This window comes from Dermacentor andersoni, chromosome 7, assembly GCF_023375885.2.
Source record: "Dermacentor andersoni chromosome 7, qqDerAnde1_hic_scaffold, whole genome shotgun sequence".
NCBI classification, from domain to species: Eukaryota; Metazoa; Arthropoda; class Arachnida; order Ixodida; family Ixodidae; genus Dermacentor; species Dermacentor andersoni.
Window position 1 is genome coordinate 86,161,046 of NC_092820.1, and position 16,720 is coordinate 86,177,765.

Here is a 16,720-nt window from a genome sequence, read left to right on the forward strand (position 1 = left end):
CGGAACACAAGAGAACACCGGGAGCCCAAAAAACGGGCTACATCCAAAAGAGACGGGTCGCCGAGCACGCGAGCTTCACATGCACAGCCGGCCTCGCTCACTCCTGCGGCTTGTCTGGCGCATGACGTATGCACGCGCGTCTGGCGTGCCGCTAGCTTGTTGCTAGGCAACGCAACAAAAAGTTGCAAAGTATAAGTTCATTTACACGCAAAACGTTTTCACTTTTAGCGGGAAGGAATAAAAAAAAAAATAAAACGTTGTCTGGAAGTTTATTTCACATTCTTTTTTTCTGATGCTCGCGTCAACTAACGGATGGTGTTGAAACTAGGCGTGACGTGTTTCCTGTGGCCAGTTTTTGAAGAGTGTCCCCTCTTGTTGAATTTCTTTCTCTAGGCTTGCGCGTTACGAGTGTGACGCACCATTCTCGACACGAAAGTAGCGGGCGCAGCGTTTTCAAGAAAGGAAACGCAAGCAACGCAGATGATGATGATCGTTGTGTGACAACTATACATCCCAAAGGGTGTACATTCGCCTAAGAATGTGGTAAGCAGGCGCTGTCCTATAAAAATGCTGAGAGTGTGGCAGAAAGTTCTTGTCATTTTTTTGTAAAAGTGATTTCCCTTTAATTGAGGTTGGGTTTCGCTAGTTGCAACAGCATTAGAATTTTATTTCTCTTTTGTTCTGACAATGGTAGCCTGATGCTTAATGCATGGAGACTGACACAAGACTCAGCTCTTGCGAACGACAGGTTTGAAAGTGCATCAGGTACTCATACAGAACGTGTTTGATTGCTGAGAAAAATTATAGTGACAATGTCCAATTTAATTGTATTGTAATATCTGCAAATTTATACAGCAATATAAGCACTCCACACGTACACCAAAAAGCATCATTATGGCAACAGCGGCTCTCAGTTTTTACGAGACCCACAACAGAAATTACAACGCGCTTTTGCTTTCCTATTCGTCTGTATATTGTCTCTCGTAAACATTTCCAGCACTACTTTCTAATTACGGATTTGCATAACATAGTTTATTATTTGTCTTCTTCTTTTGTTGGGGATTGTGAGAAAAGTACATGCCGTGTTTACTCGAGCAGGTGAATGGGCATGCTAATATTTACACGATGTGTTTGCTAACTCAACACGAAACAAAGAAAGGAGATAGAGTTAAGGGCCCGGTGTCGCAAAAAAATCCGGTGTCGGCATCGGGGGCCGTTGCCGTTGTTGACGTCGTAACGTGAGCAAAAATTATCGCATATATTATTCACGGCCCTAAAGTTCTTCTATCACTAAAGTAGATCATACCTTGTCTTGCATTCTTTACAACATTATTCTTCGGAATGTTGAGAATGACAGCCCACAAACAAATGTCATGAAACAAAACACCGACAGCGACATACGTTTTATGTTAGACCTACTCAGACTGAAACATTGAAAGTACGAAACAATAACAGAAGATTGCCCAACGCAAGAGACTGCGTTTATGCCAGAAAGCTCGCTGTCGTGCATAGTGTTCGCCACCAGCGCTTCTCGCTAAACATTACGGTTCCATAAGCTGCAGATGCTGGGAAGCGTTAGAAGTAGTTAGGGATCTTTGAATGCTATCGCGTTCCCCTCTTAAAGGCTAAGCCTAAGGGTCCTCCAAACATCATTGATAGAAAACTGAAAAAATACTACTGGCGTATTTTTTTATGGAAGTCACTGACATTTTTGAGCTCTCAGTTACGTTGATACATTGTTTTATGTTGATGGTTACTGTGTGATCTCCTATGAACAAGAATTGTAGCCCGTGCACACGATAACGCTAGTCTTCATGCTCATAGTGCTCATAACAGCAGTTGAAGGCACAATGCCGGTCTGGCTCCTCAGCAGAATTCAGTTGATTTCGCCAGAGGCTAACAACATCTCTGGAAAAAAATTCTCCTCCTGAGTTTATTATTGCATATTTGAATGTTAGGGCGTTCATTTTATTTTCCTAGAGAATAATTCTGAAACTCTAGGAAGCAGCTAACCGCATGAACATTCTGAATTCTGAACATGAGCATGAATATGTGTCTAACTATTTTAGCTTGCAATATGACTGGTGCTGGCATATAGCTTCTACGAATTTCTAGTGTTGCAGAAAGCTCGGCTTCCGGCTGCTAAGGCAAGTCCAAATCACTCCACAACGACATGACACAACTTCCCCGTGTCTTTTCAGTGATCCACTTCGTGGTCTGTCTGATGTGCTCAGTAGTGAAGTGGCTTTTCCAGTCACCCACTATTCCCTTGCGAACAAACCCTGAGCCCTCGTGCATCACCACGTCTCTCCGTACGAATTCTTCAACTCCTCAACCGTCTCCGATGACGTTTGCGACGCTGCTTTGATCATTTTCTTCACCCTGTCACCAACATTATCTTTCAGGAAGGCTGCCATGGTTTCCAAGCTAGAGTTATCCAGTACACTTTGCAGCAAGTCGCTGTCATTTTGAAGAACGGTGCAGTGTTCGGCACCCAGGAATTGTGCGATCTTCAGAGCCATTCGTCTTGCGTCCGCCTTCAGTTGCTCGTAGGTGAGAAATAGCACGTTGGAGTCATCTCTGCGTTCATACCAGGGAAGCAGGTGATCGAAATAGTCACCGTAAGGTACCTGAAGATAAAAGCGGTGCTTTTTTAGTGAAATACGCAATGCTGCCATGGATGTTAGGGCGAAAAACACATGTGTCATCGATCTGGTGAACTTGAGCAAAAGTGCTTCGATGACCCGAAAGGTACTACAAAAAGGCTAAGAACCCACGACCTTTTATTGGAGTCGGACATTATCTCTTGCGTGAATTAAGACGACGTCAATTCGCACACAGTTCATTAGGATATAATTAAGGCACTCGAACCCTCGGTCTTTCGTGGGAGATGAACCATATACTTTCGGCGGCAATAGGACGTACCAGAACTGCTGGTAACTAAGGCGAATGTAATTAAGGCAGAGGTTATTAGGTTAGAGTAAATTAAGGCACTCGAAGTGAGGACCTTTGGTGAGTGTCGAACCGTCGATCTTTGGAATAAGGGGGATGACTAAGGGAAGTGCACTAAGTGAAATCTGGGGAATGACTAAGCGAATTAAGAAGATGAGTGAACGAATTAAGATGATGGGTAAGGGAATAAAAAGGGATGACTAACCGAAGTAGATTAAGTCAATTAAGGGATGTGTACCTCATGTAGAATGACTAATTGAGGATGTGTACCATACACGTCCTATGACTACGGTAGGCGAGGTATGTAGGAAGGTTAAAAATTTAATTATGAGGTTTTACGGGGCAATATTACGACCCAATTATGAGAGACGCTGGAGTTGGCGACTCCGCAAATTGGAACCACCTGGGTTTCTTTTATGTGCACCTAAATATAAGTACACGGGTGTTGACAAAAAGGACAAGGCGTGTGGGTAATTATGCAACTATTAACATAGCGCAATAAAAACCACAGAGACAAGAAAGGTGGACAAAGTAAAGCGTTACTAACAACTGTTAGTAACGCTTGTAGAAGTAACGCTTGTACTGTTAGTAACGCTGTTAGTAACGCTAATAGAAGCATAGAATTGTACATATATCTTTTAGGTTTATAGCGCACAAAAAGGGAGGGGAGACAGAGGTATGACGCGGACACAGCGCTATGGACAAATAGCGCTGTGTCCGCGTCGTAACTCTGTCTCTCGTTCGTTTTTGTGCGCTAAAAACCTAAAAGTTATGGAATACCAACATGCCCAAACCTACACTTTTTCAATGTACATATATATCCTTTGTGACGCATGCCCAAACCAAGCAAGAAAACAGGCACGTAGGCAACAAAGGCGTTTGCACAAGAAGTCAAATTCAGCATCAAGTAATGAGATAGAAGGTTCACTTATACACCTATCTCTGTTCTTCTTGATAAAAAGGCCTCCAGTGCAACTCTTGAAGAGGAGCTGCCGCTCCTGCACAGAATGGTGATATCAGAAAATCGAGCGCGACGCCCACACGCGGTAACACGAACCACCATATGTGATCCCTTATCCTCCTTTTGCTTTGTTATTTTGTGCATGTTCCCTTTAACGGTCATTCACACAACGCTCGCTTTGTCCCATGTACCGCTATCCATAAGGGCGCACGGAAATCGAATATGCAACCCCTCTGGAGCAGTTAACAAAGAGCATCTCATGCCTAGGCGGCAGTACCGCCTGCTCTCATAGCAAACTCGAGAGCACAGCTTCGAAAGCTGGTTGCACGCAGAACAAACAAGAAAAATACCATGACCATTAGCAACCTCTTTAAGCTTGCGTGACACCTTGGTTATGTAGGGTATAACCTCCGGTCTCACTATCGGTCTTCGAACATCTGCTGTTGGCCTCGTTTTGCGCCCCTTGATTTCATTTTAGAAGCTTTGAACAACCAAGGCTAAATGTTCATTTTTAGACGTGAATTTCCCTACGCCACAGGCCTGCAATCCTTAGATTTAAAGCTGTCTTTTGAAGCTGGTCACGTCTGCTGGGCACATCAACCGCGAGACTTGAAACAATTATTGCCGTATGATTCCGCACATTCTAAGGTGGTGAAGCGACCAGTAGGTAATCTATGCTTGGAATCAGCTCAGCGAAAATTGTGCGCGCACCAAATGCAGTCTAGTTTCTCAAACCAAGTTAGACGTATTTCTTCAGCTGGTTTCCCTTAGACGGTCGTTAGTGCGATACCAGAGTCAATACTGCAAAATGCAAAGCTTAAAGGAAAGATGGGCAAGAGCAGAGGTCCAACAATCGAAGGTATGACAGGAGGTTATACCCTACATGCACAAAGTGGCGCACAACCTTAAAGAGATTGCTAACCGCCATGGTATTCCTCTCGTTTTAGAGCGCAGCTCTTTGGCGTCCGTTCCTGGGTTTCGCGTCGTCGTCGGCGTTGTCGTCGGCCTCGTAACCAGCTCCGCCCCCCTTTCATCCCCCCAGCGCTAGCAGCGACCGACTGATACCGCTGGATGCCGCTGACGCCGCTAGAGAGTCAAGATAACGTGACTGCATAGAACACCGTCGCCGCCATGCAGAAAGAGGAGGAAAGGGTCCCCCCCCCCCCTGTTCTTGTGTGGCGGATAGGGTGCTCTTCAGTTGCCGACGCGCCGGTTATTTCACGTAGGCCCCGGCACGTCGACGAATACGTGACCACCTTCCCACGGCTAGACCTGGTTCTTAGCGCTGCGGAAGCGAGGGTATCATATTGCTTGTGTCGGCATCGGCGGCGTTGTCCCTGAAACCAACTCCGCAGCTGGGGTTGACTCACTATCGGCGTCAGCGGCATCAGTCAGTCGCTGCTATCTCTTCCCTCCTCCCTTTATCGTGTTGTCCGCTTGCTGCGCGCGCTTCTGCCCCCATCGTTTGCCGCTGGGTGTACACGCCGCCCCCCTCCCCCCTCTTCCTGCGAGTCTCCGGTTGTCAAAGCGCCGGCTCGAACTTAATTCCTTTCTTCGCTCCTCCTCCAATGCAACCCCTGTGCGGTGGCAATCAGAGAGCCAGATCGGTGGCGGCGGATCTGTATATGTTCACCGCCCGAGCCGAAATTGCCGCTGCCGTTCGCCCTGTGCGGTGGCAATCAGAGAGCCAGATCGGTGGCGGCGGATCTGTATATGTGCACCGCCCGAGCCGAAATTGCCGCTGCCGTTCGCCACTGCGAAATTATCTGCCAGTTCTTTCTGAGGAAGTCCTCAGATGGAAGTCCTCCGTCTGCTGCTGCTGCTGCTGCTGCTGCTAAACGAGCTGCCAGAGCAGAGGCCCAGCGCCGTCGCCGTCAGAATCCAGAGGTGCGTGCCGCCGAAGCAGAAGCTTACCGTCGCCGCCGTCGAGATGATCCAGGAGTACGCGTCGCCGAAGCAGAGGCTAAGCGCCGCCGCCGAGAAGACCCTGCCGTTCGCGCCGCCGAAGCGGAGGCTCATCGCCGCCGTCGAGACTTATTTGCTGCGCTCAAATTTCGCATTAGGAAGTAACGTAATCGTCGGTAATTTTTTTTTAATGAGCCCAACAAGCTTTTGAAGCTGTGCGCTCGAGTCTGCTGCGAGAGAAGGTGAGGCTGCCGCACGAGACATGAGAAGCCCTTTGTGAGGTACTCTGGAGGGGTTCTATATGCCATCCCCTTGGACCCTTGTGGGCAGCTGTACATTCGACAAAAGAAGCGTTGCGTGCGTGACAATTTAAGGGAACATGTGCAAAAAAATAAAGCAAGAGGAGGATAAGGGATCTGATATGGTGGTTCCTGTTACCGCTTGTATGTGTGACGCTCGATTTTCTGATACCACCATTCTGGGCAGGACCGGCAGCGCCTCTTCTAGACTAGCACTGGATGCCTTCTTTATCAATCAGAACAGCGATAAGTGTATAAGTGAGCCTTCGATTTCTTTACTTGATGCTGAAGTTGACTTCTCGCGCAACCGCCTTTGATGTTCATATGCCTGTCTTTCTTTTTTTTTTGCATGGTATGCACGTGCGTGACAAAGGCTTATATATGTACAATTCTGTGATGCCATTAAAGAGTTATGAGTAGCGCTTGTCTTTGTTCACCTTTCTTGTCCCTGTGTTTTTGTTGCGCTAAATTACTAGTTCAATAATTAAAAAAACTATCTAGCCCAACAATCAACTCACCTAGAGTTTAAGTAATTAGGCAGCAGCAGCAGAGCAAACAAATTCTGTAGGTGTAATACCCAGTTAGCGCGCATAAGACATTTACGGCTAAGCTGCCTTTTCGCAAGGTGCGTAAATTTTTTTGCTTTTTTATCTTTAAGTACTCTAGTCGTCCCTAAAATACCTTGGGATGAGCAAGGAATAGTTAAGCACGTTACAATGACTACGTCATGTAAAGAGCCAGTTTGTCGAGAATGCAGCGCTGAATCTTCAATTAACAACTGTTATTACCTTAAAAAGTCAAAGATATCTCTTTAAGAAGTTGACCTCGACAAAAGCGCCTCTCTCTTCTGAGTAACTCTTGATGCAATATTTTGCCCCAGTCAACCATTTCTTAGACTCCTGCAAACGTAAACAAGAGCGACCATCCGAAAGATATTATCGATTTCAGAGAAGTTTCGTGTACATTATGACGAAAATTGTATAATGTAGTGAGAATGCGAAAAACAGGAATCAATATCCCCATGCAGCCGAGTAAACAGATATCGGTAGCTCAAAAAAGTGTGTACATGCTTCACAACGGAATGGAAAACATGGTGTACTGCTTAAAATTCAAATGGCTATCGTAACAGTCCTGCGGTCGAGTTAGTTGGGCAGCTCCCACACGGTACTATCGAATAAGTCGCTGATGCTTTACCACCATACGGTAAAACATAAGCGGGTAATGATTTTCAGGTCCTGCACTTTTAAATTTGGATTGCCCGAACGCCGTGTCTCTCACACTTGCAGTGAATGCCTATCTTCTGTGCATCGCTATTTGTTATAGTACGGAGTGGAAGCTGGTGTGTAGTGTATTACAGACTCCGGCCAATCTGGAACTGTCAGAGCAGGATATAATGGAACATTTGGCAATAAGGGCAGCAAGAGTGCTAGTTCGCTTTCTGCGGTCTATGGTCCTGCGACAAGTGGGTTGTTACAGGGACATGTGCGGCCGGATAAGCTTTCGTTCCGATCTTAGCCTCGCCCATCATCTTTCTCTCTTCCCCATCTGTTGAAATTCCTATTATTGTTATTCCCGTGCAAGGTAGCGCGAGCAGGCACAGCAGGGTGAACTTCCCTGTTTTTCATAGGTTTGGTGCCTCCTATCAGCGAATGCCGTTATGCAGACATAGCGAAAGGTTCCAGTCGGAATGAAACGCTAAACACGAGAGTGATATCAGGGCGTTCTTACATTGCGCAATATAAAAACCCAGATGCTTACTGTGGAGAGAAAGGGATTGAGAAGCCAGTTGGAGGAGCATGAAGATGAAACAGTGCATAAAACGTCGAAACTATATATTATAATATATTATATGAGGTACATGTAAAAATAACTGTGGCAAAACATGTCATAAAGCAACTCTAGTGGTTACATTCCTATAAAAACATTTTGCCCGTATCTCGAATTTGAAATAATGGACACCGAACAAGCTGATTAGAATGTTTACTGACCTCTTAGGCTACACCATAAAATTTTATGCGTCATATATTTTTTTTCTTAGGTAACGGCGATAAGTGCTTGCAATATTACTTTAAGCAGCTGTATCGCGCTGGCTCGGTCCAATCAAAAAAGCTGAAACATGCAAGAAAATTAGCTCACCTTTCCCGAAAGGAAAAGAGCGAGGAACTTGTCGAAGGAAACATCTGTGCACGTCTTCGGCGTGACTCCCTTTAGGAAGTGGTAACAGGAAACAGCACAGTCGTAAGGGTTCCTGGCTACATATATATATTTGGCCCAGTCAACTGGCCGAAAAGCGCTGAGCGGAAGATGAGTGACTATGGGGCCTCTCCTATCTGTGTTCTCAGCTGCGTCGGCTCCAATTAGTTCGATGAACGGACACATGACTGCAAACTCCCCAACGTCTGAAGGTTGCCTTCCGCGCGTCAATATGTTCCATATGATGAACAGTGTCCAGTTCGTACCACACTTCGGGTACGTTACAAGCACAGTGTCTCCTTGTCGTGGTTTGTAGCTCATTGCCGAACGGATAGCGTCATCGCTGAAGTACCCAAGCGTGCGTACTCCGTCTGCTTCTCTGTACAGTCCTTCGTCCATGGTGGCGGTGCTTTAAATGCCTGGGTAAGACAATGAATATGTGCATAATCATGGTCGAACGTACACAGGCTGTGGCATAGTACTATTTTAAATGAGACAAGAAACTGCAAGTCCAGCTTGTATCAGACGCTTGAGCGGCTGAGTTTAGATTGTCTGTATTTAGGAAACCTTGCTGCTCGCAGTGGTTCCCTCGTCGACGTAAATGCCGCCATTAAAGCTGAGTACAGTACACTCTGCCCACCAAATCAAGATGGTTTATTAAGGTACGCTCGGCAACTTCACGCATCGCCAATCAACGATTCGAATTTCACGTCTCAACTGAAACGCGGACAAACAGCACAACTAGAAAATTTTCACAAGAGGGAATAGATTTCAGCTAGCAGCTTCGAATTTATTATAAACTTAATATGCAATACTTGAAACGATCATGTGGGATTTCTTTGCGTCTATTGACATTTATTGTCAGCGTGCTGTTTATGACGGCTCTAAATGTCCATAGGTGGAACGTATAATGATTTGTTTTCTTCGCCTGCTAAAGCTGAAGAGACTTTCCGAACTTTATATTCACAAGTATTGCGGCTTGGTTGCCTCGAAACGGGTCGATTTTGGAACCGATGCGAAACTGCTTCGCGCTGCAGTTGCCTTTATCAAGATGAGGAGAATGAGGCCGATGAGTGTACAAATTCGCTATGTGCTTACACTTGTTAAAAAAAAGTTCTTTACAATTTGACTGATAAATTCCTGCTAGTTGAAAGGGAGAGGGATAAATTTATTCAGCATTCCATAGCGCGCTTTCTACAAGCTTTGCGGCGAATGAAAACGTGTAGTGCATTTTGCTATGCCATTTCGTGCACAACAAGTAGCCAGAGAATTCTATTTTGTGCTAGAATGTCTGACAAAAGATCTGCCTGTGCTTCAGCTGAAGTGGCCGGAAATGAACTGAAAAAGCAACAGGGGAGAGAAATGGATGATTTATCGGGGACAATGCCAACTGCATTACTACATATATTAAAAAAAAAGACGCATACATGGAAGAAGAGTTTTCAAATGCGATAAATATACTTGTCAAGACTGCAGTGTATTTGTTGGGTTGTACCAGAAATTTGATAGCGCATAATGCGATTTTCGACGTCACTGATAATCACCATCAGTAATTATCTCACGTTGCACAGGGCAGAATCTACGGGATAATATACCGCGCTGATTTTCTAATGAATATTTTCTTATCATTGAAATCATTTCTGATCATTCACCGGGTCAAACAGCGTAGCCCGGTGATAACAGTTGTGCACATTCGCATACAGACATTCAGATCGAGCGCAACGGTAGATTTGTATCAAACCTTATTTTAGTGATAGAGTACATACGCTTGGGCGAGTTGTTTGAGACCCATAATTAGTACCATAGAGCTCATGCAACACTGAGCAAAGACGAACAGACGATGTACTCGTCGAGATGGTAAGATGTTTCCCTGTCAGCTGATTTTTAATCAATTGCTTTTTGTGGATATGGATCAGAGTAGAGGGGCATCAGCGCTATCATCATCCTAGAGGTTTGAGTTATAGGGATAGCAGCATTAACAGATGACATGAGGCTGGCCATCTATACCTGTGTGCTGCATGTGTAAATAGTACAATGTTACCATGCTGAGAGAAGAACGTTGATCTGAGTTGCACGCGTGAGGAAGTGCTACACATATTTGCATACATTGATGGCTACTATAGAGGTTGTATATAGTTCACCTAAAACATCACAAATCTGATGTAGTCCCCTGTCGGCTATTATTTGTAACCAACTTGAGGAGGGTTTAGAGCTGAAAAATAAATCAACTTTGGCTCGCACTTATATTCGGGACGAACACGCTGTGATTTCACTCTGATACAGTTCTACGTGGAAAAAAATAACGCTTTTTCATGGTTCGCGATTCGGTTTGCAATACTAAGCCAGTTTAAGAAATGATTCGACGCCCTCACCTTTAGCCTACTTGATGGCGACAGGTTTCACAGTGCTACCGACTTGTCCACGGGCGTAAATTTTGCTAGGAGGAGACACCTATGGACTACCTGCCATACAGTAATCAGGAATTTATAAAATTACATGACTATCTTGCAGCGATGTTTAAGGTTACACTAATACACCACGTACGCTCATAGTTGCAGTCATTTTATGTAGAGCCGTTGCTTTATTGTTGGGCACCGATTGCGTCGCGAGGACATCTCTATGCGCTGCCCTTTCCCGTTCATTCTTTTGTTGTCAGTCTTGCATATTACGTGGAAGCGGTAGAAAAGAAATATCTCATAGGACGTCTGAGCGTGTACAATTAGTTATTGTGAGAATAAATTTTAAAGTTCCTGTCCTTATGGTTATTAGATTTTTCTTCATAAATATCAAATTATATTTTAGCGAATAACATTGCCAACGATTAAAAAGTGAAACTCTCCGTGAGCATATGCAAAATCAAGCTACAATAATATAAGTCCAATATGTACGGAACGTGCGGAACTAACAGCGATACATTTTGACAAGAATATGACGTAAGTTACTGTAAGATTTACACTATAACACCTGATTTCTTACCATCCAAATGTGCAGAAACCTAGTATAAATAAAGACACATATAGTGAGCATCCAGTTCAGTCGAGAAGTGTAGAATTGAAGAACAGTGAACTTCGTTTCCAACAATTCAAGTGAAGAAACAAAATAAACGCCACAGAAAGGAGAACACGTCACTTGAATTTAGTTGACGCCGTACGGGGGGCACGAACGCTAAGATGACGAAGATTGCGTAACTTAAACAGTATGCCACCGAAAGGTAACTCAAAAAACTGTGAGCTAGCATGATGCCTAACCCAACTACAATTCAAGAGGGCACTTCTGAAAGTCGGGCTTACCACGTCGTTCTGCAAGGTAGCGCTGGAAACCGAGCATTCGGTAGGAGCGCTCGCTTCCTAGCACCGCCAGGAGTATCGCAAAAATGTAATTTCCGCAAGCGAAAGTGCGTAGCCCTATTGGAAAACAGTATGTGTCATTGCAGCCACAATCATCGCCAGTTGCTCGGAATGCCAGCTGGCACGAGGTGCGCAGAAAAGCAACAGCAGCGACATTCAGCCCAGAGCGGCGAGGAGACGCACTGAAATTCGAATGCGTGTCCGTTTAGAGGAGGCCAGGTGCACTGAGCTTCAGAATGAGGCGTCGAGCTGGAAAACAACGTCGTCGACGACCACACGGTCGCGTGTTTGCTACATTTATAATAATTAATTTATTTATTTATCACAATACCCATAGTGCCCATAGGAATTACAGTGGAGACCCGAAGGAAACTAAGAACCAATAAATAAAGCAGGCAAAACAAAACATGTACCCGGAACACTTCCATACTCGGGCGTACACACAAACACACTATCTTACGTCAGTGGGCGTATAGAGTTTCAAAATACATCGTTTGAGAGAATCGTTGCGACATTGGATGCTAGCTTGTTTCATTGGCTTATGGTTCTGGGGAAAAATGACATTTTAAACGCTTCAGTTTAGCACGCCATTTCTTTAACCTTAGTTTCACGGTCCAGCCGTTGAGAAACATAATCAGGCTAGGAAAAAATATTTCCCGGGATCTATACCTGTTCGAGAGTGGAATATGTTGGGAAAGAGTTTCATTCTGAGATATTTCTTGCGTTGCTGTAGTGGTTCCCAACGGAGGTTTTCTTTTGCTCTTGAAACACTGAGGTTCCTGGCGTAATTTGAATAAAAAAAAGGAACGGCTATGCTTTGAATTTTTTCTAAACTGTTCACGTCACGTGCAGACCACTGATCCCACACAGCGCAAGCATAATCCATAACAGATAGGACACTTGATTAGTACAATGATACCTTTGTCTCCAGTGGCATCTTTTTTGCATTTCTGCGCAGGAAACCTAGAACGCGGCATGCTTTAGTTGTGATATGTTTACTGTGACGGGGTCCAAGAAATCACAGGTGTGAAATAAACGCCGAGATGTTTGTGCTCTTGAACCGATAATATTGTGGTTGAATTTACAGTGTATCAGAGTTCATGAGTTGTTCTTTTCTTCGAAAAACGCATATGAACGGTTTTCTTGAAGTTGATGAGCATGTGCACTTGTTGCACCACTCATTTATCTTGTACAGGTCGTTTTGTAAAACATTTCATTTTTTGTCTTACGAATTCGTGTGATACGCGCGGCTCGCAGCTCAAAGAAAAACAATTTTCCCGTTGCCGCCATCGCTGCGATTCTAGCTGTTTGATTTTGATTTTTATATATAGAATAGTAAAGAAAGCAAAGCAACTTGTTAAAAAGTGAGCGCGGAAGTTTTTATCTGTCATGTGCACTTTACGAAAAGATTACGAAGGCACGAGGAATGTCTATGTATCTATAAAGACAGTTATTGCAAGACTATAGTCAATATCTAGGTATGGAATGTGCGCAGTCACCATGTCTCGCTGCTTTGACAGAAGCATAGTCCATTTTGCCTTTGCTTGAGGTATTTAATACTGCACTGGTGGAGAAACAACTGTAGCTTATCATCTGTGCTGGCGAAGCAAGAAGGAATCAACGTTGCAGTACATAAATTACAGAACCATGCTGTACCAAACCAGTAGCAAGGCAGGAAGACAGGGGTGGTTACATTGACGAAGCAGCTGACGGCATTGACGACTCTGAACGGTAAACAACAGTTTGTGCCGGACTGCGCGTCAATATTTGTTGCTACGCAAGTGCATGTGGCGTGGGGCCTTGTGGTGTTTAAGGCCGGGCGAAAAAGCCGAAAGTACCCACATTATCCTTAAGGAATGATTTTCAGAAAGAAAAAGAGGTTGTACTGAGCTTGGAGGCCCCAATTAATATAACGTATGGGTTTTACGTGCCAGAACCCTGATCTGCCTCTGAAGCAAGCCATAGTTGGGGGCTCCGGAAGTCTGGACCACCTGGGGCTCACTAACGTGTAGCTAAATCTACGTGCACGCGTGTTTTCGCATTCAGCTCTCACCGAAATAGGACCGGCGTGGCGGGGATTCGATCCCGGGACCTCGTGCTTAGCAACCCAACACCATAGCTATTGAGCGACCACGGCGTGTTGGAGGTCCCAAAAAAGCATGATATGTAAGAAATGGAACTTCAAATAAGCTTGACGACATTCACTCTCGACCGCAGTGTTAGTTACGAGAACAAGCACCTCTGCATTTGTCGGTTTTATTATTTCTCTCCTGAAGAACGCAGTTCTTTCTTCTCACCATGTAGGTCGGCTTGCGAGTGTTTAGTCATAATAACAAACCTCGTTAATGCGTGAGTGGACGGAAATCTTGCTTAATAAAGATGATCGGGCCAATTCTTAATCATCTGATGTGCGATTTTACAATAACGTAGATACTAGGAGAACTAGTGTTTATACCACGCATATATTATACGCATATCATGTTGTCGTCATGCGCCTGATGCTTTAGCTGGTGTTGAGCACAGCACGTGAACGAAAATAGGCTTCTCACTGCATCGACATTCATTCCAAATGCCTGAGAAATTTCTCATCCCAAAGAGGATGTTTTCAAATGTGATTTGAGGTCGCATTGTTACTATCCCCTGCGACTTCTTTTTATCCCTACACGCTGATTTATCAGACGTTCTTCGCGCAACGCGTTAGTGTAACACTTCGGATTGCTTAGCTCTGGTTATCATTTTTATATGAATAGATATTTCTAATAATTTGAACCTTCACCTAAGCAGTTGCAATTATTTATACCAGTAAAACCGGTTTCGGTTTCATTCCGGTACATGCCTTGCACATTGGGGACTTTATAGCAAGACTGACCCTATACATTAGAAAAAGTTGGCGTTCAGAATCACGTTCTGTACTGCTCTTGACTTTTCACCATTGAGAATGCTTCGAACATTTCTATCAATGATGTGTTTACGTACGATATTTAGGTCATGCACCAAATTTCACTTTCTTCATACACACTTAACTGCTGTCGCAAGTATGGTTCTCACCTGTTCCACAAGTCATACCTAATTTAATTAAAGTGACGGCATGTGGCCGTGTGTGTCGTAAAAGAAGATAAGCACAAGTGAGTTACGAATGCAAAATAACGATCAAAATTAATTCATGCGAAGTGACCGCTCGCTCGCCGCAAGGTGGAGGTCATGTGTTTTTTGGCATCCAAATACTCTAGCGCGGAGAGCATTGGAATGCCCTATATAGAGTGTTTTGGTGAAACAAATTGTATTGACGCTTACACGACCTCGAGGTCATGTATTAAACTTTTGGGCAACTCCGTCTTGAGTGTATGGCAAAATTTTAGGAACGAAAGTTGTGGGAATATGGAAATTGAGGCTGATTCTACAAAGATTTCCTTTTGTAAGGAATACTTTGGCATTGGCTGGACACCTTTGTCAAAAATTTTGCGCCACACAACTATTGCTTGTGAATTATTCTTACGAACAACTCTAACAGACGAACATTTCTCGTGAATATTCTTCCTGAAAGAAAGGGAACAAGGTTGCAACCGCCGGTCTCACAACAACAGGAATTGTGCCGGCTGCAATACGCTGTTGTGGCTGTTATGGAGAACAAGGAGGTGAAGGCCGAAGTTGCGCTTCCCGGGGCGCAATGGGAACGCTCAGTCATGAGCAGTGCAAACGCTAAATTGCGAGTGACGACAGTTTCAGTAAATCTGACATATCAGATTCACTCGTTCCTTTTTAGAGCCGAGCTTTTAAGTGCCCGTTAATGTGGTGAGCGTTGGCGTTGTCCCTCGTAACGTAGCGAACGAGCGCAGTGAAGGATGAAAGCGAACGCGCCACTCAGTGGGAGAGGAAATACAGCCAAAGCGATGAGAGCGCGAGGAGGAATGTGGAAGAGGAGCGTATGACGAAAGCTTAAGAAAAGCGCCGTGCCGCGCGAGAGAGACTCGGCGGCGACGTTAGCCACAAGATGGCGCCAGAGTAGCGCGCGTCGTCTGTTCACCAAAGCGCTAAATGAGCGGAGATCTGTCTGTGGCGGCTGTTGTGAATCGTGCCCACGCGGGACCCATGCGCTGTGTGCCGCGATTTCCCGATTAGCGAGGCAGTCGTGCCACATGCGCTCTCTTTGGAATGTGGCGCACGAGACAGATTATCCGCACCAGTGAATATATCGCGAAATAAAAACACGTATAGCACAGGGCTGAGATTTGGCACTAAGAAGTATAGTAATCGTCGGTGAATTATTTTTCTATTAGGTTTCTTGTAAATAAAGTCCTTTTATTATTACCACGAAGCGCCATGTTTCATATTTTTTTTCAAGTGTTAAAGGCGGTTTGCATCAGGTTATGCGTGATTGCAGAAACAAGAACAGAATTTGTGTCTCGTAGTCAAAAACGTAAGGTACGATATTTCTTTGCAATTTCTTCAGCAAAGTACTCAAAATGACTGCTGATTTTGTCTAAACTGGCAACCGACCGAGAATATTGTTCATTGCTTCCTTTTCGGTCATGCTATTATATTATAATGGAGTAATTCAACCCTAATTCAACCCATAGGTTGGGGGGGCGGCAGTTGAAGAATTAGGACCTAGTCCTGCATTTTGTGGACAATCAAATCAAAGAGGTCGTGTTTCACCGCTTCGATAAATCATGTCAACCTAGAGATTTCTGCTTTGCAGCCGTGTTCTACCGTCGACAATCGAAAGGAGGAACTGCGGAGCATAAGTCCCGGGCCGTTACTGAAGGTACAGCGCGTGCCTTCAACCAGCGACCATTGACTCCGTCCGCGCACATATGGTTTCTACATAGAAAAAAAACCTATGCATTGTATTACTTACGTGAATGTGCTATGCACTTCAAAGCCGAAGCATTGAACTATATCGTTCAATGCTTCTTTACTCACAGCACCCGCTACCGTAGGGTGAACAGCTCTGCATTCCGTGTGAAAACTATATAACGCTGCATGGGCATAATAATGATTGGCTGACGACGCGCCCTGCACATTCAGTTACGTTTCCGGCATGTCCTCCACTGTTTGCGTTA

The 16,720-nt window shown here is 44.7% G+C and overlaps 1 protein-coding gene across 1 annotated transcript; it reads right to left on the reverse strand.

The window, feature by feature from the left end:
• Positions 1-256: 256 nt before the first annotated feature.
• On the reverse strand, positions 257-11,720 carry LOC126534147 (sulfotransferase ssu-1-like). The gene is made up of 3 exons (XM_050181376.3): positions 11,601-11,720; positions 8,254-8,729; positions 257-2,630 (listed from the first exon to the last, which is right to left on the reverse strand). Exons 2-3 carry the CDS (start codon positions 8,707-8,709, stop codon positions 2,298-2,300), a joined length of 789 nt encoding a protein of 262 aa, XP_050037333.2. The 5' UTR covers positions 8,710-8,729; positions 11,601-11,720; the 3' UTR covers positions 257-2,297.
• Positions 11,721-16,720: the final 5,000 nt, after the last annotated feature.

What these genes read in the sequence shown, in the direction of transcription:
- LOC126534147 (XM_050181376.3), bottom strand. Translation starts at nt 8,709, where the DNA reads ATGGACGAAGGACTGTACAGAGAAGCAGACGGAGTACGCACGCTTGGG. An exon ending in CTCTTTTCCTTTCGGGAAAG is followed by an intron (nt 2,631 to 8,253) that starts GTGAGCTAATTT and finishes TTTTATCTTCAG; the next exon opens with GTACCTTACGGTGACTATTT.